At 41.3% G+C, this 24005-nt stretch overlaps 1 protein-coding gene across 6 annotated transcripts in view; it reads right to left on the bottom strand.

The window, feature by feature from the left end:
- The window catches only part of ARHGAP26 (Rho GTPase activating protein 26), a 472664-nt gene that overhangs the window by 75567 nt on the left and 373092 nt on the right, over positions 1–24005 (bottom strand). For all 6 annotated transcript variants that reach the window (XM_059917368.1, XM_059917369.1, XM_059917371.1 and 3 more), the window contains 2 exons: positions 13876–14014; positions 261–414 (listed from right to left, as the gene is read on the bottom strand). In XM_059917368.1, the coding sequence (XP_059773351.1) occupies positions 261–414; positions 13876–14014 (293 nt within the window). The remainder of the gene's footprint in view (positions 1–260; positions 415–13875; positions 14015–24005) is intronic.

Below are 24005 nucleotides of genomic sequence, written 5' to 3'. Positions count from 1 at the left end.
TCACCAAAGCCATCTCAGCAGGATAGTAAATCAAACATCACCAAGGCCAAGAAGCAGTATGTTAAGAATAATGATTCCCCTTTGAGGTGATGATGCTTAAAAAATCCAAAACAAACTTAGCCAAGCTTCCAAGTTGAGGGAGAAGGTTTAAACCAGGTTCATGGGACAATACTCAAAGTCAGATAGGGCCAGAGAGCACATGCTGGGCAGAATGGCTGACCAAGGGCGCCCTGTGGCCGGCAGCCAGATGTCATACTTACAGCGAGTTGGGCCGGGTGGGTTTGAGCACATCCAGGTCTGGGTCACTGGAGTTCATGTTGGGCTGTAAGCTGCTGCTAGAATTAAGGATGCTGTTTGCATTTGATGAGACGACAGATTCCAAACTGGAGTCGATGAGGCTGTTTCTTTGTTCCTCTGGGGGGAGAAAAAGCCACAAACTCCATATTAATATTATTCCATAGGGATAGTCTGCCCCTACCTATACAAAAGTTTACAAATAAAGAGATTAGATGGAGCTCTCTGGTGCCAATGAGGCTACGAAAAGGACATAGGAAAGGATAAGAATTACAAGTGGGAAAGGAAGAGCCCAAGAGTAACAGGTGACTTGAAACTTTAGAGCAAAAACTCCGTCCTCCGCTTGACAGGACACATCTCCCTTGACAGACAGGACACATCTCCCTTGACAGGACACATCTCCCCGTTCATATGACCAGCCTTTTCCTAAGACTGGACCCACCACCACACCACGAACTGTGTCTTCTTTGGACTGGCAGATGGTCAGAACAGAGAGAGCCTTCAAAGCCCCCTTGCAATCAATCATATCCTCTCGGTTTGGTGACATTCACCCTTTATTCTAAAACTCCTGCCCCCAGCATGGTCTTACTTGCCTAAGCCATGTCCTACCTTTGACCCTATAGTACCATGCCATAAAATATCTACTCTTTGGACATCCACTTCCTTATGGCTCTGCAGTCTAAACCCCTGACCACTCCCCAGATAGACTCTTCTGGGTTGCTTCTAGCTCCAAGTATTTGATGTTGAGCTTCCAGTTAGTTCTTTGATCAATAGATCTGTAAGGACTACAGAGTAGTCTGCATATACAAAACTGAGTCCATGTTCCAAGCAGTCACATTAGTGCTTGGAAAATATTACCAAGTCAGAAGGGAGAAAACCTGAATTCCTACCACTGACTGGCTGTATGGAGTCAGGGAATATTCCTTGACTCTCTGTTTCTTGGTTAATGCAGCTATAAAATGGGGAGCATGAGAAATGCCTTACACAGCTCGGGGAGCTGTCATGAGGATCAAGTGGGATCACATGCAAGAATGCGTTTTGTAAACTTCAGAACCTTGCTCAAAGAAAAGAACTTTCTGTTTCTTCACATCTTTAAAAACTTGGAACCATGCACTGAAGAAAACACTTTGGGGATGATTTAGCCAAATGGCATGGTCACCACTGCAGCAGCGAAACATTAGAGACATACAATGTCATTCTTGTTCCACATTCCTTACAGATACACCATATTGGAATCAACTGATGTTTTGGGCAATCAGTTTACATATCAAGAAATGTCATGTCTGGGTTAATCCTCACTGGACCTTTCTGAAATGAACCAGAGGTATACCATATCCCTAAGAAGCAGACTAGGCTCGCTGATATGGTAGTTTAGAGGTCAACAAGTGAACCTGGCTCTCTTTAGGCAATAAAGGGGGTGAGGTCATGATAAAAAATACTCTTCCCTTGCACTACTCATGTATGTAAAAATATAATATGCTTATGAAATGATGTTAGAGTAATCTTCACATTAGGTACACACATACAGAAACACACAAAAACACATGTATACACCAATACCACCTAGTATCTTGGCAAATTCTCAATGCCATGTTTGAAGCCCTACAGAACACTTAAAAACCCCGTGAGGCTTATGGGAGATTCCTGAACTCTAAATAGATTTTGAAAAAAGTAGATTATTGAGTCCTGAGGTTTAGAACTATTCGTATTTCAAAAGCTTGAGTTCCAAAGAGAAACAACAAAGAAAGAGAAATCAAAAGAGTTACATTGAGCCAAGATGCAGGAGGACTAACAGGGCCTGCAAATGGGTACTTGCTACCAGGAAAAAAAACAACTCTAAAATTACATAATTAGAGGATCATTGAGGGAATGGATATGCCATTTATCAGTATGAATCAGTATAAGTAAAATTTTCCTTTGGACGAAATCCTCATATCAAGACTCCTGAAAAAGTGTGAGGAGCCCAGGACTACCTTCATTCCAAGGGGAGTAAAGATGACACTTCTTTGGGGCTCAATGGAGACGTATTCTTTTTTTTTTTTTAAGTAGAAAAAAAAAAGCTGTATTTATGAAGATGTTTACAATACTTTATTTCAGGTTATTTCCAATTTTTCACCAATTTAAAAAATTGACCAACTCAATGAAACCTTGTGAATACAATGTTGAAAAGTATAACTATGAATCATAAAATTGAAATTTAGTATGAAAAGATAAGAATGGAAAATTATATTGAAGCTATGTGGAATTACGTTTATAGACAACAGGAAGAGAAAATAAAAATGTAAATATTGCTTGATAGGATAATGAGATTAGAGGTGGTCTTTTAAATTTTTCATTGTTATGCTAATACAATACCTTTATAAAACCTAAAAATCTTCAAACAATACATTTTTAAAAATTATGGTAAAATACACACAACAGAAAATGTATCATTTTAACCATTTTAAAGTGGACAGTTCAGTGATATTAAGTCAACAAATTTTTAAAACTTTCAGATGGCACCTGAATAAAAGATGTGTTGTCCATTGGTGATTTTAATGTATCTGGTATATAACTAAAGTCACCACAAAACTTTTTCTGGGAAATTGGCAGATCATAAACATAAGAAATTTATTTTGCTTTATATTAAACCTTATTGTTTTACTGTTTCAAAATTCAAGTTTACTCACAAGAAAGAGTCAGTTTCATATTAGATTTGGTTTAACAAATGCTGCTCCTGCTATTCATTCTTATCAGCAAAAAAAAAAAAAAAAGACTATTAGTGACTAACGATAATATGTTCCAGAAAATAAAAAGTTAAGGGGAGACGTATTCTGCTTCATATGGTAGGAGAGATGAAGAGTTTTATTAACTCTGGTTTGAGGCCAAGTTTGCAGGACATAATAATCTGAATTCATAGGAAAAAGTAGAGTATAACTAAAGCTCATATTTCTCTGTGATTACATTTACTTGCCCATGAGAGGGTTATAATTCTATGAATTAAAAATAATGTCATACTAAAAGAATATTAGCTTTTCTAAAATATTACCAGGACTTTTTTTTTTCTGCCTTACTATGCATTAGAAAAACAGAGTATCTGAAATGAAACCTTCTTTGATTTTCATTTATTCAATAAATATTTATTGAGCTCCTCCTGGGTACCAAACCTTGCCCCCAGACAGCAGACTCTGACACTAATTTGTTGGTATTTTAATCAGATGTATACTAGAGTATTGATTAACTTGCACATATTCACTTGTTCATAGGTCTACCTTTCTCAGTAGACTATAGGCAACCTAAGATTGCGCATGTGACAGACAACACTTTGAAATCACAATAAAAAAGTTATATAAAGATGCTTTGCTTTATAAAATATTTTATCAGAATCCTAATGCTCATAAAAAGATCTGATTCTAAAAAATGGACTTAGGTAAAAGTTTTAAGAACATATCTCCCGTTACAGTATTATAGACTGGGTCTCTCCACGAGCTAATGAGGAAGGCTGTATAGCATGTGGAACATATTTGTTTTTTTCTTTTTTTTTCTTGTTTACTTTTAAAAAATTTTATATTGGGGTATAGTTGATTTACAATGTTGTGTTAGTTTCGGGTGTACAGCAAAGTGATTCAGTTATATATATACATATATCTATTCTTTTTCAGATTCTTTTCCCATGTAGGTTATTACAGAATATTAAGTAGAGTTCCCTGTGCTATACAGTGGGCTCCTATCGATGATCTATTTTATGTAGAGTAGTGTGTGTTAATCCCAAACTCCTGTAAACCCACAACAGAACGAGGATATGGGTGGATAATGAGGACTCGACTCTCCCTGGACTGGCAAAGTCAATAGAATAAAACAGGTGGCTACACCCAAACTGAGCCTGAGGATTTCTAGTATTCATTTACTGGAGGACACAGAATTCTTTTTTAAAGAAATAAATTCTTTTTGAGATTATATTTTGACTTATATTTAGATATCTAGGACCTGTCACATATGGTGTAACCTACAACAAAACAACAACAAAAACAAAAGATCAGGGAAAGGAGTTTTTTGTCCAAAGAGAAAATTAATAATAGCCAAAATATTAATCATAATATTTCATAGTTTTGCAGACAAGATAGCCAAATATGCATCCTAAGATGCAGACTCTTTACTGATATCCCTCAATGGGCCATATGATAAGGAAATCTGGAAACCTGGCACTCTCTGACTACAAAATCACTACAGTTTTCTTTGACAGGAGACCTCACGTAATGAGACTGAGAGCTTCTAAGCAGACAGATGTCTAAGCTGAAATGCTGACAATCCTTCCTGAGGGTGAGTAGGAAGGTGATTATTCCAGAGAAGGAGTGGGGAGTAAAATCAATAGCAAATCAAATGTTTAGTGGTTAAGGCAAACTATACTACGACAAATTCTAAAGCATTTGCAATCAATTAAGAAATAAAGAGAAAATGATTCAGTAATGTCACTCAAAACAGGAGGACTTTTGTCAGGTGGGCAAATGAATACTTGCTCCTGACAGAAAAACAGAATGAGAACAGGCAGCCTAAAAGATTTTTTTTTTTTTAAATTAACCAAATCATTCAAATACAGAGCTGGACTTCTCTGAGTCACTGATGATTCAAACCAGCTCTGGCATCCGCATTAGAAGGTATAAAGAAGGACTGATGGCAATTATATTGCTGAAGAAAAAAAAATTACAGGCTAGTGGGCTGAAAAAGGAAAACAACAACCAGCTGTGAGTCAAATCGACAAGATCAAATGGCCAAAACAGAAAGAATGCCCCCAATACAAGAGTCTTCTGGAACTGGTTGAAGGCAGTGAGAATGCTTGCTTTCCTCAGGCATGTTTGTCAACAAGAATCTCTCTTCATATTAGTCACAGAAAACAAGAGCCCAGAAACAAAGAAATGATAAAATAAAAGCCCAAACAATTGTAAACATGCATGGGTAACATGTTGGATGCTTTCATGAACATGTGTTCTCCAAGGAGTGACAAACTGGATGTGGACTTGGTCCTCAAAAACGCACACTACTGAAGGGCAGGGCCACGTCTGCCCTCACAGACTACATCAAGCATCCATGACGATGACCGGTGAGTCAGTGTCAGCTCATACATTCCTGGTGCCCAGGCCATGCACAGTAGAGATTAAAGCTCCACAACAGTCATGACATAAATAATAAACATAAATAAGGCAACACAAACCATCAGAATGTATTCTGTTAGCACACAGGAGGCAGTTTCGTGTGACTGAATTTTTCAGGTGCTTCGGGCAGGGACCACTTACGTCCTTGAAACCAAAGTACTAGTTACAGTGGGCAGAGTCTGTGTTTTTTGTACAAATCAGGAGCGGAAAAACATGAGTATGCAACCAAATCACTGCAACTAAAAAAAGCAACCACAGAATAATTTTGGTGATATTGTACTTGTTCTGGGGGTTGCCATGGAAATCTGGGCGCTAAGCTCCTTCACTTTCCATATTTACCAAGTGATTCCCGCTCGCTCTGATGACAAGCGTGCCACATACAAGACACAGGGTCTCTTGATCACAGAACTCAGAGGCGAGGCCAGGAACGCACATGCAGAGCCCAGCCAAATCCGCCTGGCTCGGCAGGCCTGAACACGTCTGGCCCACTGAATACTCAGAGCTGGAGGGTAAATAGGAAACACAGACCTTCGATGCCACTTTGAGGGAGGTTTCTCACCACGCACAGAAGTCTGTCATCATAGAGGCTGATATCTCAGCTTTCCATGAGGTCTCAGACTAGCTGTCAGAAAGAAGAGGGAAGGCGACTGATCTTTAACAGCAGCTCCTGATGCCTCACAGAGCCCAAAGGAGGGAACTCACTCTCCACATGATCAAACAGGAAGAAAAGGGAATCGCAAGACAGATGGAGGTTCTGCAGAGACCCAGGGCGTTACACCAAAAATATTAAAAGCAAAACGTTTTGCAAAAGCAAAACGCCCAGAGGCTTTCCCAGGCTATGGTGGAGCGAGAGGTGTACTTTCTCCTGCTCATTAAAGTTTTGCAATGAAGTCTGTAATGTATCATCTTGACAAGACAGAATGATAATAGCATAGCAGCTTAATGAATTTTGCAATAAAAAATGAGTGCACAGCAATTTCTGAGTTTACCATCTCTGGGAAACACCCAAGTACACAGGAAGCTTGGAATCAGACTTTCTAAAGCAATTTTTCTCCTCTGTAGCTTTTGCTCCTGATAAGAGTGGCGTGCCAAGCCCCACTAAAATCTGAGCTGGTCTGATTTCATACTGACCCAGCCTCAGTCCCTACGATAAAAATAATCTTAAGAAGTAGTTTGGGCAGCATATTTGAGCACATGAAAACAGGTTGGGCAATGTTTTAAAAAATAATCTTAAAATGTAGTTGGGGCAATGATGGACTAAACAGGGAGGTGATAAGTGAAAAATGTGGTCAATGTTGTTTGGACCCTAGATGCAGGACATGATATCACAACTTCTGGCAGGTTGTCTTCAGCAAAACCACCACTGATTTTGGCCCCCTGTGGACTGACTGACATTCTCTCCCCATAGTGCCCATAATAACCCTCTGCTTTGCAAAGGGAAAGAATGCCAATGAGAATGGAGTGCACGAAAGAATGGGGAAGTCATTGTGGCTGGCCCAGGATGGAAGTGATTCACAGGGATGAGACATGGAGGTACAGTGGGGAGCCTCTCCTGAAACAGCATTTCAAAAACCACGGTGTAGGAACGCGCCTCTAATTAACGGCTGGACAGGGAACTGAATGGTCACAAGTAAGCAGACACTCTGCTACTCACAACACAGCCCTCCTTCTTCCCTGAGAACTCACTTTTCAGGAGGGACACTCTCCCTTTAGTCTATGGTTCCCCGGTATCTGAGGAAGCCCACATACAGACTGCTTACACCAATGCTCATGAGAAAGAAGAAAATGATATATTTACTTATTTTTATGCCATGACTCATTGCAAAATGGGTTTGAGATAGTAAATGGAGTGTATGATTAGAGAGTTTTGTTTTTATCATGTAAAAATTAGGCAATACATAATAAATATGCATTCCTCTCCAACTGAAAAGTACAGAATAGCATACAAATATCCTAGATATATTTTGGTGTGTAAAAGTCCAGTTGTTTTTCTATACGTAGAAACAGACACATATTTTTTTCTTTTAACAAGGTGGGATTACATAGTGCCTAATGCTACAATACCTGTTTCACATAGTGATAATGCCAGAGATGAGAGGCTGGAATATGCTCTTTTTTATTTAATGCTCTACCTTGAACTTTTTTCCTGCCATGAGCTTTCCACGGCATCAGTTTTTAAGGGCCACATCAACTACGCGGTTCTCACTCACACATGGTAACCATACATAATTAAGATAAGAACTACATTACACCTTACAGTTTGTGTGACAATAGGAATCCCTGTGGATAAACATGTCATCTGCCAAAACAAACAGGTGTGTCCAGAGCGCCCAGGATCTGCAGAGGCAACCTGAGAAAAGACACATGCTGCAGCTTTGATGGCTCCGAGAGAGGTATTACGTAAAGCTCTGAACAGTACGGATTCCCAGTTATTTTTCAGCAAGGAAGACACACATGTTAAGTACATGAGCTGAATTCTCAACCTCTCCCTGGGCCTGTCTGGGAGAGGGTCCAGGATGAATTAACTGAACTAAAAGAATTAATCAGAGCGATAATCCCAGCTGCCAGTTAACAAGATCCATGTAAAATAAAGCCCAAGAATCCATTCCCACCCCACCAAGGCTGCACAACTCATCCCAGACTGCTGAAGTACTGGCACTCCAGCATCAAATGGACTCTCTCTGGGGCCAGGGAGACTCTGCATTACCCTCACATATGGGCCTCTCCTTTGGACTCTGCAGGCTCCAGAGGGGGAATATTTTCTTAGTCAAACATAAAGTAAGACTATAGCCTGATGGTAATCATCGTAATCTGAGCTAACATTTATTAGGTTCTGAGTATGTTCCAGGCCCATTGTCAAGTACTTCACATGCACTGGCTCACTTAATCACGGTAATTTCCCTCCAAGGAAGCTATTATTAGTGATTGATTTTACAGATGAACAAATGGAGGTTCAGAAATGAAAAGTAATGGATTCTAGGTCTCAGGGCTGGTAGGTGATAGAGATGGCATTGAAAAAAAGCATTGAAACTACAGAGTCCCTGCTTCCAACTACCACCAGGCTGCCCCAAACCCCAACAGAGAGTCTAAGAGACACTCTGCTAATGACAGAAGACAAGCAACCTTGACCATCCCTCCCCTCCCCAAGCCAGTGCTTCTCTAACTTTAGCTGGCATCAGCATCACCAGGGTGCTTTTAAAATTACAGAGGCCTGAGCTCCAGGCATGACCTGATTCAGAATGTACTGGGGAGGAGACCAGGCATCTGTATCTTTCAACAAGCTCCTTACATGATTCTAATGCACACCCAAGTCTAAGAACCGCACTTCCAAGAAACATATTTTAACACCTTGGGACAGGTATGCTTTGGAGATATTTTGGGTTTGGTTCCAGACCACTGCAATAAAGCAAATATTGCAATAAGGCAAGTCACATGAATTTTTGGGTTTCCCAGTGCATATAAAAGTTATGTTCACCCTACACTGTTGTCTATTAAGTATGTAATAGCACTATGTCTAAAACAACAATATACACACTTTAATTACAAAAAACTTTATTGCCAAAAAAAGCTAACCATCACCTGACATCGCAGTGTTGCCACAAACCTTCAATTTGTGGAAAGCGCAGTATCTGCAAAGTGCAAAAAAGCAAAGTGCAATAAAAAGAGGTATGCTTGTGTTAACTACTAAAAATTCGGGACAAAATAAGTGATAAGTGTCACCTTGCAATCTTTTGGAAGAAATCTTAAAAAGTACAAGACCTGGGTGCTTGGTCCCCTCTAATCCTCTGGCTCTACCTTCTGCAGTTGCCTGGAAAAAGTATAGCTTTCACCTAGACATACCAGTCCAATCTCTGCTGCATGATGTATCTGCGTGTTAACTTGGAGATTAAACAGTAATCTCCTTTGCTACCATTCATCTGGCAGCACGGTTGAAAAACCTCCTTCCATCTGTTCTAAAGTGATCACAAATGAGAGAGACTGCCCTGGCCCAGCATATTAAGTGACTGCTGAATGCACACTGCTCGCTGCAGAGCTGGGGTGACATGGGGGGGTCATCGTGTGGCTCCTGCTTGCCACCACACGTATTGAGGAACCCATTCAATATGGTTCAACTGCCTCCGTGGCAACGCTAGACTCTGGGACAGATGGTTTTTATTGCTTCCTTAACTCAGTCTAGCAAGGTTTTCACTTCGGCAGCTCAAGAAGTGACAACATGGCATGGGGAAGGGGTATGACCTGGATACAAATCCCTTCTCTGCCGTTCGCCAGCTGTGTGACTGCTTAACCCTTCGAGCCCTGGTTTACTTGTTTGTAAAATGTGGATGATGAGAACCTACCTCATGGGGTGATTACCAATTATAAGGATGACATAACACTGGGAAAAGGAAAAAGCCACCTGGAGAAGACTCCACTACCACTCTCAGATTAAAGTGGACGAGATTTACGGAGGTGCCTGGGCACACAACTGGTCTACCCACACAGAATGAAAAACTCCTTCTGGAAAATAAAACACACATCAGTGAGCATCAACTAACATGCCAGATACTTCCATGACAATCTGAGGCCAGAGTGTTGGCATAGATTCACTTCTAAGAGATAAGAATGGGCTCCAACTTCTGCACAGGGCAGGGGCACTGCAGCGAGGTGAAGGGAAAACATGTGCTGATGGGAAGCACACAAGGGAACTACTCTGGGAGTTTCGGGCGCATCAAGCATGTCAACTAGGGGCTGAAGAGAGGGGCTGACCCATGGATCACAGAAAAAATATTAAACTGCAAGTATGCCAATGAAGAGGAAAAACATAACTGAACTCAAAAGAGAGTAGGCACACAGACATAATAGGAAATGAGGTTCTGACAGTATCATATGAAGTCTGAAGGTAGAAGAGAGGTACATGGAGATATTGTGTAGGTGTACGTGTTTGTGTGTGCGTGTGTGTTCTCACAGGTGCAATCCCTGTAACAAGATATCTACTCTGTGGCAAGAATCTGAAGAGAGGTAAGGTCATGTGAAACCTGGAGAGGTGTCACAACGAACCCAGAGTGCACAACGTGAAATCGACAGATGAATGGCGAGTGTTCACAGTGATATAAACAGCTAACGGACAACATCTGAGCCCAGTTCCAGTTGAGCAGACAAAGGAATCTTGAGTTTGTGTGTTTATGTTAAGAAGAAGGATCTGAGCCAGTCAGAAATTTAGAGCAAGCTCTGTGGACTCCAAACTGTGGTACGTATTCCACAGGTGGACACACAACACTTCTAAGGTCAAATGTGGATGAACATTTTTTGGCTGAACAGTTTCATATTTATTTTAATGTATATTAGAGAGTAATACAGTAAGACAATAAAATTCACGCTGTAGAAATTTTACTGAGTAGGACGAGGCCGCGTAAAGAAGTGAGCTGCTTTCAAATTGATTTATATAAATATATTAAACAAACAACAGTGCAGAAGTTATGTGACTGTGGCCCAAAGAGTGAATGAAGGCCTATGTAAATGATTCAAGTTTGGGAAGTACTGAGCTAGGTATGGCAAGAGGCCTTAATGTGAAAAACATCACTGTATGGAAATACAGCATTTTTTTTCCCCCCACAAATTACCTGCAGAGTCTTCCCCAGCATTTTAACTCCAAAGAGTAAACTCAGCGAAGTGCTTTGATAGTCTTCTATCTTTGTCCATAGACCAGACAAAGGGGAGGGTTCACGTGTGAAAACAGTACACTGTGACCTGCTCATCCAATGGTGGTGAGTTGGCTGCACCGCAACTTACGAGGGGCGAGAGCTGGCAGAACCTTCCAGCTCCTGGCCAGTCTTCCTCACAACACCAACTCACCCGCTCCTCCTATGGTGCCTTTCCAGGCCAGCCTGGACATTACTCTAATTTCCCAGGGAAAGAAGCATTTCTAAAATCAACTCTAAAAAGTATATGTATACACGCACCCCTATGTGCTTTGCAATGAAAATGTTTCTCCAGAGAAAGGGAGGAAAGTTGAGCACCCCACAAATATCTGCGCATATGGAGATTCCAGCCCCGTTTCCAGGGAGCGTCTCCTCGTGTTCAGAGGGAAGATGTAGTGCTTCACTGTCTTCCCGTCTCCCATCCTCCTGTCCCCTGTGTGCAGACAGGGACGGCTTGATCTGCAGCTTAGGCACGTCTGCTTTCACACATCCTTAACTTTCACCTGCTGCCTCGTGTGATAAAATTAATCTTGGGCAAGGATCTAATTGATTTTCTCCTAATCGCCATCTTCTTTCTTACATGCTCCCAGAATATGCTTTAAGACCTGATCCAGAGCTGCCTCTGTTTCCATCTAACCATAAACTCGGCACTATTTCAAGCTTAGAGGAATTTACCAATATCGTCTGATCTGTCCTGATCTGCACTGTACATTGCTTAGTACAAAACCTTAGGTGACCGTGGCTGTCGTGGAAACATGAGAAGCATCTCACCCCACAGCTCGATGCTGTGTTTGTGGCAGATGTGGGTGAGGCCAGGCCTGTTCCAAGTGTTCTCTGTTACAGACCACAGCAAGAACGACCCCAGTCAGATACTTAAGGGGAACACAGGCTACTGTTCGAAGGGAAGCCAATCCCAGTACGGGTCAAAGCCCTAAAACTGTGCCTATCTGCTGACCCAGAAATTCTTCCAGGAATTGATCATAAGGAAATAATCATGAATATGAACAGATTTAGCTATGAGGATGATTATAGTGGCTTTACTCATAAAAGCAACATATCTGAAACAACCTCAGTGGTTGCACCAATGTGCAGCCATATTATGGGATATGACGACCTCTTTAAAAGCAGTGATGCTCCGAGGGTGGGGAAGATTTGTGTTCAGCAGTAATGATAAGGAAGGCCATTGTTTCTGAACGACAAAGGGATAAAAAACATTTTCTGTAACAAAGAGGAGATGCCAATCCAGATATGGAGTCTCTTTCCTCTTCAAAGCAAAGTGGGTCATTTTTCTGATTTGCGCCTTTACTGTAACTCATAGAGAATATTATATATATATAATATATACAGTAAATACCATATTTATATAAATATATAAAAATAAACATATATAATACGTATAAATACATAAAAAATATAAAAAGTATATAATAATAATACCACCGCCACACCTCCCAGCATTTACTGAGAACCATTTCAAGTGCTTTATTCCTCACAACAAGCCTATAAGGAAACTGTTATCCCTGTTTTCCAGAAGAGGAGACTGAGGCCACGCAATGGCAGATAACTGGCCCACGTCACACAGCCAGAGAGCGGCCGAGGAGGGCTCTCACCCAGGCGCCTGGTGCCCATGAGTGCTTTCAACCACCACGTTCTCCTGGCTCCCTGAATGCACACATCTGAGAGCAGCTATCCTGCCGACTCACCATTACCTATTCACTTGTCTACTTCCTTTACTCAAATGTGAGCTCCTTACAGACGAGGTCACGTTTTTATACTCCTTGGTGTCTGCGTGTGATTAAACAGGAACTAATAATAGTAGCAGCAGCTCTCAGTCAATGGCCCTTGCCACGTCTAGGCCTGTGCCAGCTGCCTAGCTGCATAAGTTCATTGAATCCGCACCACTTCCCTCTGAGGTAGGCCCTATTATCACTACTTTACAGACAAGTAAACTGAGACTGAGAGAAGGTAGGAGGCGAGGCTGAGAGGAGATAGGAGGCTTGCCTGAATGCTGTCGCCGGCACAGGGACCCAGGGCTGCCTGCCTTCGGGCACAGCTGGGACCCTCGACTCCCACCCTCCACCACTGGACTCCCTCATTACAAAGGCTGAAACCAGACTGGAGATTTGAGGGCCCAGTAACCCAACTGCTGCAAAGAACTCAGAAATCCAGAGGTGAAAACAAGATTCGATACGGTTGTGGTGAGAACACTCTGCTACTTGGAACAAGGAGGGCAATGCTCTCCTATTAATTTGTGAATTAATTCCACACATTTACTAAGCATCCACTGTGTGTCAGGCCCAGGAGAGGTGGAGGGGAAGGACGAGCAAGCCAAACAAGGTCCCTGTGCAGAGAGAGCCCCATTCCAGTGGGGCGTGTGACTCGCACGAATAAGCACTGAGTTACAACCTGAGAAAAGGAAGGGAAACTGGTTCTAGGGGAGCCGCTAACAAAAGAGGGGCCGAAGAAGCGACGCCTGAGCTTAGATCTGATTGTACCGCTGGAGGAAAAGGGGCTCGGCTGTCTGCCCACAGGGGAGTGGGAAAGAGGATCCTGGGCGGCGCAGCCCTCCCTTTCAACCTCAGCATCCCTGCTTCCTGTCCTGTCGAGGTTACTCAGCCACGGAACCCGGGAGGGTACAATGGCCGATACAGTGTCCTGAAGGACACAAAAGGCAGCAACGCACACAGAGAGGCTGGAGGTGAGCACCCCGGGCAGCTGGGAGGAGGCCTGGATGTCCCCCGGGGACCACGCTGGCCCTGAGTAGTGGGACTCACGTTTCTCTGTTGACTGCATGGTGTGGAAGAGCGTCAGGGGCCTCTCGCTGCAGGACGGGGGCTTGGAGTCACTGCTCTTCTTCCGAGACAGGTGCAGCTGGGCATTGGTGAGGGGCGCGTCAGGCACGGTGTTAAATATCTGCAAAATAGTTTCATAAAAGGGTTACACGCTACTGTGAACTGGGGAGACAGCACAGGTCCAGACAAGTACGACCGAAAAGCTTGATGGAGTCTAAGAATCAGCAAGAAAAAGACTGAAAAAGACCACCAGGATTTGCTCAGGACTCTATTTTAAACATCTCTAGGAACTGGCACAAAACATCCTCCTTTGGAAGCGCGTCCCAAGGTTCGGGAACCATTCACTTCCACTTCTCACCCCTTCTGCTAGCATTTCCAGAGATCTGCTTTTTGTTGTTCTCTCCGGAGCCAATGGAAAGCTTCTGTGCTAAATATAAGCCATTGTCTGCGAAGAGGGCTTAAAGTTTTTTGACCACCTTTGTCCAGAACGGATGAACTAAAACTACTTTACTTTTCCTCATTGGTTCTGTTTCCCAGTTCTTAACAACTGCTTCACAACTTTCTGAGGCTGTGAAACATGCATTTAAATAACAGCCCCCAAAAGAAGCCCAGAACAGGGCAGCATCTTCTAGTCTTCAATCATCCCCAGATGGAGCGTCTAGCTCAGCAGCTTTGTGTTATCTTTGATGCTGAGCATTCTTTTTCTTATTTAAAAAAGGGAAAAAATGTTGTTTCCCCCAAATCTTGATGACAGAAGTAACATACATACTACAAACAGTTTGGAAAATGTAGAAAAGCATCAAGAAGAAAATAGAAAAATTCTCCCAATTCCACTATTTAGAGGTAACCACTGTTAGCATTTGAGTTTTATTTTCATATGAGGTTTTTTCTTTTAAGCTTTCATTGCAAAAAAAAAAAAAAAAGTCCACGGTAAAAATTGAGAAGAAAATGATAGATAAAAATCATGACACTGCTCGTCTTTTTTCCTACAGATCCAAGTACGACAGAATTATTATAATAGCTACCACTTACATGGTGCTTACCATGATTACAGTCACTGCCATGCAAGGTCGGCTCCCTAGGGACCAGTCACTGCGTGTATTTTCCATGTAGCTCACTCAGTTCTGAGTGACCTTGAGCTTCAAGTACTGTCCTCACCATTTATAATGAAGGACTGAGGCAGAGAGGTTAAGCTGCCACAATTATAGATACATTTACAGATGATAACATAGAAACATATGTCCCTAGATTTTCTCAATTCCTTTTAAAATGCATATAATAACAACAACACTAATTCATTCAACCTAGAAAGATCTTTTCAGCATCTCCTTTATACCAGGCACTCTGGGTACAACAGTGCTTGAGGCCAACATGTGGTTAGAGAATTTGCATCTAGTAGCTGTGATTTACTGAGTATCTACCACGTCAAGTGCTTTGTATGAGTTATCTCATTTAATGTTAAAACACACTTCTCCATAATTGGAATTCTATTCTTTATACAGTTTTGTATCCTATACGCTTTCTCTAACATTATATTGTAACATTTCCCCCTTCATGAAGAAAATCTCCACACCTGATTCTTCCTGGTTGCGTAACACACCCACTGTATTAAGACATCAATATTTATTGATCCACTTATTATCATCTCTTACTCTCTGGAGCTGGTCTCCTTCTGGATTTTCTCTTTCCCAACAATCACGAGTAATGAGAGCACAGTGGTGGCACCTCCACTCCCCTCACCTATGGGTGGCCCTAGACACATCAGAGTCTTTCTCATGGCTTTCTCTCCTTTGTGCGTGCATTTGAAAGCAGAACTCAGAAGCTGAGATATAGGAAGCAAAGTCATAAGAATGATAAGAATTTCAGCCAAAACAGCTGCTCTCTATGAGTTGGCAGGTCCTTGGGCTCCAATGATGCCAGCCAGCTGGTTCAGTCAGTCTTGCAACCAAACACAGCTGTCTGAAAACAGCATTATCATATTTTCCCTAGGGGTCTGAATTTTCAACAAAATAAATTGAATCACTACATAGCTGAGTTCAATTGGGGCGAGGAAGTAAGGAGAGAAGGGGGCCTAAAACAAAAACAACAAAAACCTCCTGGCTTCCAGAGGAGTTGGAACCCCTAAAAATAAGTACCAGTGTTACACATGTCACCAGGCTCCTTCTGAGCATCTTCAAGGGAAGAAAAGAGAAATTATGGTTGTTGTTGAGCTCAAGGACCACTAAGCTTCTCAGAAGCTCCCCCCCCCCTTTGTTCTGTCCTCCAACAACGCTGAGCCAGGGCTGCTCCTAAGTGACACCCCGTGCACCATTACCACTGGCACTTGCTCTTATACAGGAGTGTTTGCCCCTGCCAGCCACTGTGCAAGGTACTTTACATGACTTATCTCTAAGTCAAAGGTACTAAGCAGGATGACCATTTCACAAGGAGAGATTTCCTAATGCCACATGGCTTAGCAGGAGAGGGGCTGGGATGGGACCCTAGGGTTGCAGTTTCTAACATCTCCACTCCCCACCTCTGCAGCAGTCCTCAGCATTCAGCTCATCTTCTCCAGCTAATCTACACTACAGAAGCCGGTGCCCAAACCCACAAGTACAGATTTCAACAAATAATGATATCCTTTAGCACCCTTCTGCCTCTGGCCTTAAATACAACATTTTCGGCAATCTGAGCTAAAAAACATCTGAAAATGAATTCAGACACACTGATAGGCCCCCACCTCTTTATGTCTGGGCTCCAAATTTTGTCTCTCTTTTCCTTTTTTTTTCTTTTTCATTTCTTTTCTCTTATTTTTTTATTACTTTTTATTGGAGTATAGTTTCTTTACAATGTTGTGTTAGGTTGTCTCTTTTCCTAAAGAGCTACTGAGAATGAGATCCTCACTCAACCGCAATGTGAACAAAGATAATGCATATGCATTTTCATTTCAACTGTCACCAGAAATGTGAGCATTTCTTCTTTCCTAAAAACTGTCGTAGATGCTGGAGAAACAAAGAAGAGTGAGTCGTGAGGAAGGACCATGGATTTAGACAGATGCGTGGAAAATTGCTTCCAAAACAGTGTTTATACACAGGCAAACGGGAGGAGACACGGGAACACATGAGAATTACATTCTGCTCATTGGCTGTTTTCTCTAAAAGGAAAGCTACTGGAGCATACTAGAATCAGTTCTAGGAGATGGAGATTTTCACCATGGGCCAGAGCTACAATCCTGAAGGCCAGCTCTCTGGGTCTCAGTGTGAGCCAGGCCCCGGCTTCTGAAGAACTCCGACAGGGCTCTTCTTGAGATCAAATGCACTAATGTGCAAGTGGGGCCTGCTACGAAATGTGGAGTGCCAGACACGGGACTATCACCAGTATTATTACACATGGTTTTCCCAGGCACAAGGGCACCTCTGCAAATCAGACCAAGTCAGAGCAGAAGACACAGACTTTCACTAAGGAGTCTGGGCAATCATTCCCCAAATTACTTTTGTTCCTTTAACTCTGAAACTTGAATACATGCAAGTTGTTAAAAGGCTGCTCACTGTCCGGCCACCTTCTCAGCCAGGCCAAAAGATGCCTCTGTGAAAAAAGCTTGAGTTGAATTCTGATGAGAATCCGAATGATTCACAGTTTTGCTGGTTGTTCCAATCCTGTTTTGTTTGGAAGGGATGACTTCAAGAGAATCCCATGAAGTTCCCTTCATTCTGTTGAGAAGAATCACTGTACAAATGTCTCTGCTGAACGATGGAAGCATGAGCTCATGTAATCTCTGAGCAATGGATTTATGGAGCTCTACCATGTGGCTGGAATAATCTACTCATTTCACAGAGACTTTCCAACTTAACACAAAACGGGGGGATTTATTCTGTGCCCCAAGTGCCCCATTAATTCTGTTCAAACTTACAAATGAATTCTGACTTAGTCAGGAATGCCTTAGAAATAAAAGTTACAAGGAAGGCTGTAAGCCTTCTGGAAGCTACCGAGGAGTAAGATTGTAAAATAAAAATATGATTCTGGATAACGGTCCCAAGTATCCCCAGTGTCAAGCTTCCTATAAGTGGAATTAGCAGACCTGTAAATACCAAGCTGCAGTTTCTCCTTAAGCTGTGTGGCAGAGTGGTCAGGGGTGGCTTGGCCTCTGCCGTCACACAGAACTGGGCTGAGGCCTGATCCAACTGCTCATGGGGCAGGACCTACAGCTACACTGACTTCACCATCAGAGACACTGGCATCGTTGCCGTGTCACGGATGTCACCTATATGTGGACTCTAAAAAAAAGGTACAAATGAACTTATTTACAAAACAGAAATAGAGTCACAGATGTAGAAAACAAGCCTATGGTTACCAAGGGGGAAAGGGAGGGAGGGATAAATTGGGAGATTGGGATTGACATAGACGCACTACTATATATAAAATAGATAACTAATAAGAACCTACCTTATAGCACAGGGAACTCTGCTCAATACTCTGTAATGACCTATATGGGAAGAGAATCTAATACATGTATAACTGATTCACTTTGCTGTACAGCAGAAACTAGCACAACATTGTAAATCAACTATACTCCAATAAAAATTAATTAAAAAATAAACCTAAACACCATCCAAAAAAAATATATATATATAGGAAAGGAATTTACAGTCATTATATGGGTAGAAAGCAAATAAGTGTTGGAGCTATACAGACTTGGGTTCAACTCGGGTAAGAGCCTTAACCCCTCCGAGACTGTTTCCCTGTGTAAATGGGGATCTAACACCTGTCTTGCAGGGATACTGAAAAGCTAATGCTTATTAAATGCTGAGCACAGAACCTGACAGAGTGGGCAGGAGGTAGTGGTGGTATAAGTGACAATAAAAATATCCAAAGTTTATTGAGTGTTTATCATGCTGTTATTTACATGGATTATCTCAGGATTTTACTCTACTATTATTCTTGTCATCTTGTAAGTGAGGAAACTGAGACTCACTGAGACTAACTGATTTGTTCAAGGTCACATAAATGAGTACAGCTGGACTGGGACTTAAGACAGCTTAGCTGGACTGTCTGGGTCTTAACCACCTGTGGCCTTTATACGTGTTAGTAATTTGAGAGACAGAGGACAAAATGCAAAGATCATAAGTTCTGGAGTCTGATGGATCTGATTTTAGTCACTCACTAGCTCTGTGACTTTGAACAAGTTATATAACTCTGACCTTTAGCTGTCACATCTGTAAAAACTCCCGGGACTGAGGCGAGGACGGAAGCACCTAACACTGTTTGACACTCAGTGTTCAAAAGACATGATTGCATTCAACAAAAAAGTATAAGAAGGGAAATAACTGGAGACTCAACAATGAATTATCTGCAGTCAGGACATGAGGATTTAATTTATAAGTGCAAATTTAATTACTGCTCTCTGTATAACATCGATCTCAACTGCTTACAACATTAGAATTTGCTGTTCTTTTCCCCTTGCATTGTCTACAAAATTCAAATTTCACTGGCCCCCCTTGGGCCCATCTTGACATTGGAGACCATTGACACTTGTGGAATTTATTCTTAGCCATGTCACATACACATTTTTATACCATTCCCAATCCCATCTGTAACATGCTCCTGCAATTTACAAGGATTAGAAGCCTTCCCGTAACGTGTGTGGTGTACTCTTTATTACGTGCTGTGATTTTTATGGGAGGAAAATTAGGTCATGATGAAGAGTTCCTGGTCTGTAACTGCAAAGTAGCTCTGAGAAAATAAATCAATGACAGAGGCCTGGGATTACAAGGCAAAAGAGAAAGGCTTCTATAAGAGAAGAGACTAAGCATTTTCCTAAAACATAAATGTATCAGGGTTTCAAGTAACAGACAATAATAACAAGTTATGGGCTTGGTTAATCTGAGGAGTATCTGCTTTGCAGGTGGAGGACTAAGCCCATGGAGCACGGCTCACACACTGCCCACTCTTTCTATCCACAGGCTGTAGAACAGGACTGCTCAGGGCACGAGAAGCCATAAACCCAGCACCTTTCTGCTAGAAAGCCAGGCAAGTCTTAGCAGGGCTAATTTAATATACCAGTTAAGAAGCCAAATTCAGAGGCTACAGCCACAAAGAGGTTTTTTTTTAAGGAGAGTTGGAAGTCCGATGTCTTGTTGATATCAGCATTTTGGCCCAGGGAACAACAATTTAGAAAGCAGTTTGAGTAGTTTTATTAAAGGTCCCTCAAAAGGAAACAATTCCATTTAGTAACTGGCAGTATATACAGTCAACCTGGGTAATCCATGGGATGCTGTGATTTTCCTAATCTCCAGAAAGATTCTATTTCCTGTTATCTTTGCTGACAGAGAGGAATAGATTAAAACATAACAAAACCCCACCCTTATTTGAGAACCATTAAAGGAGCTCAAACAATGATTGGTTTATCTGGGGCTTTATTGGCTGGGGACTGCAGAATATAGATGTTCAGATCCACAACCTTGGACACTAATGAAGAACTGTTTGCACGGCACTTGACACTGCAAATAGAAGAAAAGCCTGTGACAGAAGCATTCCAGCTGAGCATGTAAGTAAATCTAGCTTATTTCTAAACCTAACATGGACAGGACCGAAAAGAATATACTCAGAAACCAATGTAAGGAAAGGTAACAACAACAACAATAAATCAACGAACAAATGAAAAAAGCCATGGTCATGAGGCACAAGATTAGCTTCCCAAGCAGGCCACAGTAACAGGAGTAAAGTGTGCAGGCATTCTTCTTCTTCTTCATCATCATCATCATCACCATCACCATCACCATCATCATCAATTTTGCATATCAACAGCCGCTTGAAATAACAAGGAAATGAAATACAACTGCCCAACACTTGTCAGTTGCCAGAAACTGTTCAAATCAATTGCATTATATTAATTGATGCACATTTTGTGTACAAACCCCAACACTGATACAATGGATTCCAAAGCCACCAACATCTTGGTAAAAGCAGATCAAGGCAGTTTGGTGGGCCCAAATCAACTCAAATCAAGACAACCTTGAAAGACACTACCAATTTAACAGGAACGCAAGTTTGCTTAGGACTTGCTGCTTACACTAGCTGTTAAGTAAGGACATCCATGGTTGCTCGCTCTTCTCCTTGACATATAAGATTAAAAGTTAACATGTATTAAAAAGGGGCACTGATCTTTGGGCGTTTCTAAGAATTAACAACTCAAAGATCACCACTCTTACCTCTTCCAAAGCCTACTGATAGACTGGAAAAAGAATCATGATAACTTATTTTGTAAAACATCAATAGCCATTAAAAGGAACAATACTGATAAAAGCACATGGTGCATGGGCACATGTACACACCCATGTCCTGCTTCATGTGCAGAAACCCTTTTGAATGCCACAGTCAAAAGAAACATCGTGGACTGTTCAAAACAATCCTACTATTACGTGTTGGAACTTAACAGGAAGATGTTAAGACATACACATAATCTGAGATTTCATGTTTAACCAAATCTATGAAAAGGTGGCAGTTTGATTCTTGGCAGGATTGTTTTTCCTAGACATTTAAATTTTTCAAAGTCATTGGCAAGCTAACCTTTAAAAAGAGAAATAAAAGGAAAACCTTGTAAGAAATTGCAGAATTTCTGGGCTTTTCGGTATCTTGAACAATGACAGCGTTCAGTATTTTGAAATCTTAACTAGATGCATATAAATATTGATAACTTCCACTATAACCCCAAGTATTGGGCTTATTGATGTTTTAAGGCTCAGGGTGACAAGGTGTGAGCTGGGTAAAGATTCTGTGCATATAGAAATGGTAACTTAAAATAATTATTACCTTAAAATAAACAGAGAAAGAGCCAAAGTCTTTGCCCTCTGAACTTTTAACTCTGAAATCTGACTACAGATAAAAAGAGCCAGACTCTCAAGTCTGTTCTTTAGCTTTCAGATAATCCAAGTCGAGTCCAGGGTATGGAGCTGTTGATGGGAAATGATGCCATGAGCTACTATTTCCCTTTAGGAAGTCTGGCAAAAAGACCCAAATAAATGCCGTTAGGATCCTACTCTACCCTATAATAAGTAAAGGCTGTAGGTCAAAGGTTACAGTCTCTAAGCAAGACTTTTAAAATATATAGCCACAAGTTTACTACAGTGTGGTAAACTCTATGGTTTTGTTTTTATTTAATGAGTGACTCTGATATCAGCAACCAGAGTACAATCTGGTTCACCTTCCAGGGATGTCTTTCTCAAGTGCTGATACAATCATTTTACCTCTCTACTTGGAATCCCCTGAGAGCTCCCATTTTTCAGAAGTAAATGCCAACCTTTTCCCATAGCTTTCAAGACCCTTGAAAAATAGGCTCAATCCAATCTTTGGCATCATCTCTGACCACTTGCTAACATAACCCAAAGTTCTTTCACAACCATTTCGTTTTAATACACACGAGCTGATTGATGTTGATTAACTGATTAATGTTCCTCTGGAAGGCTGTCCCCCCATCTCCACTCTTGCTCTGCCTAGAAATTGCCTATTTATCTGTCAGAGCCAGGTACAAGCAGAATTAAATTATTTCTCCTCAGTGGTACCACACACTTCATTCATCTTACTGGATGTCACTTAGCACACTGTATTATGGTTAGTTATATCCTGAGAAAACAGGAGGGCCTTGGGAAAAAAGGTCCTGTCTCATTTATCTTAGGTCAAGAGTAGGTGCTCAATAAATGCAGTCACTAGAGATTAACAAGAATAGATTTAATAGCTTGGGTTATGAAAGGAGTCCTAAGTTCAACCCTAGTTCCTCTCCTAACAAGCTGTTTTTTCAACTCTCTGGACTCTAGGTTCAAAATTTGTAAAATAGAGCTAAAAATACTGACCTTATAGTGTTGCTGTGAAAAATAAATGAAATGATGACTATAAGGCTGCTTAGCACAATGCCTTGCAGACAATAAGCTGTAAGTAAAAGTTAGCTATTACTATCATTATTATTATTACTGCTAGACTATGTACATTAAAAAGACCCATTACCTTCAACTGAGTAAATAAATCAGTATGTATTACCAACATGGAAAAAGAACAATTATCAGGAGCCCCCATGCAAATCCATATCTTCTGGCTTTGTCCTCTCTGCCTTCACTTACTTTGGGATATATATTTTGTACAAATTGGTCCAAACATTGCTCCCCTCCCCAAGGCTGTGCAGGAGGTGAAGGACCAAGTTTCTGAAGCATCACAACAGGGTAAGTATGTGGTTAGCGTATTTAATTTGACCAAACTGAATGTCGTTAAGAAACACATCACTAAGGCTCCCACGAATGAGAAACAGGTGGGTTCTCTGTGACAAGAGATGATCAGCAGGGGATGTTTCTAGACAAACAGGTGCTGTCTTTTTTCTTCTTTTTCTAAACAAAGCTTCTGTCTCCTTTTTTTTTGAATTTTTGTATTTTATTTTATTTATTTTCTTATACAGCAGGTTCTCATTAGTCATCAATTTTATACACAGTGTATACATTTCAATCCCAATCGCCCAATTCATCACACCACCCCCCCATCCCCCCCGCCGCTTTCCCGCCTTGGTGTCCATACGTTTGTTCTCTACATCTGTGTCTCAATTTCTGCCCTGCAAACTGGTGCAGCTGTACCATTTTTCTAGGTTCCACATATATGCGTTAATATATGATATTTGTTTTTCTCTTTCTGACTTACTTCACTCTGTATGACAGTCTCTAGATCCATCCACATATCAACAAATGACCTAATTTCGTTCCTTTTTAGGGCTGAGTAATATTCCACTGTATATATGTACCGCATCTTCTTTATCCATTCATCTGTCAATGGGCATTTAGGTGGCTTCCATGACCTGGCTATTGTAAATAGTACTGCAATGAACATTGGGGTGCATGTGTCTTTTTGAATTATGGTTTTCTCTGGGTATATGCCCAGTAGTGGGATTGCTGGATCATATGGTAATTCTATTTTTAGTTTTTCAAGGAATCTCCATACTGTTCTCCATAGTGGCTGTATCAATTTACATTCCCAACAACAGTGCAAGAGGGTTCCCTTTTCTCCACACCCTCTCCAGCATTTCTTGTTTCTAGATTTTCTGATGATGGCCATTCTAAGTGGTGTGAGGTGATACCTCATTGTAGTTTTGATTTGTATTT

This window comes from Balaenoptera ricei, chromosome 3, assembly GCF_028023285.1.
Source record: "Balaenoptera ricei isolate mBalRic1 chromosome 3, mBalRic1.hap2, whole genome shotgun sequence".
Classification (NCBI taxonomy): Eukaryota; Metazoa; Chordata; class Mammalia; order Artiodactyla; family Balaenopteridae; genus Balaenoptera; species Balaenoptera ricei.
The sequence above is the reverse complement of the archived record's forward strand: the minus strand, read 5'-3'. Positions and strand labels throughout refer to the sequence as shown.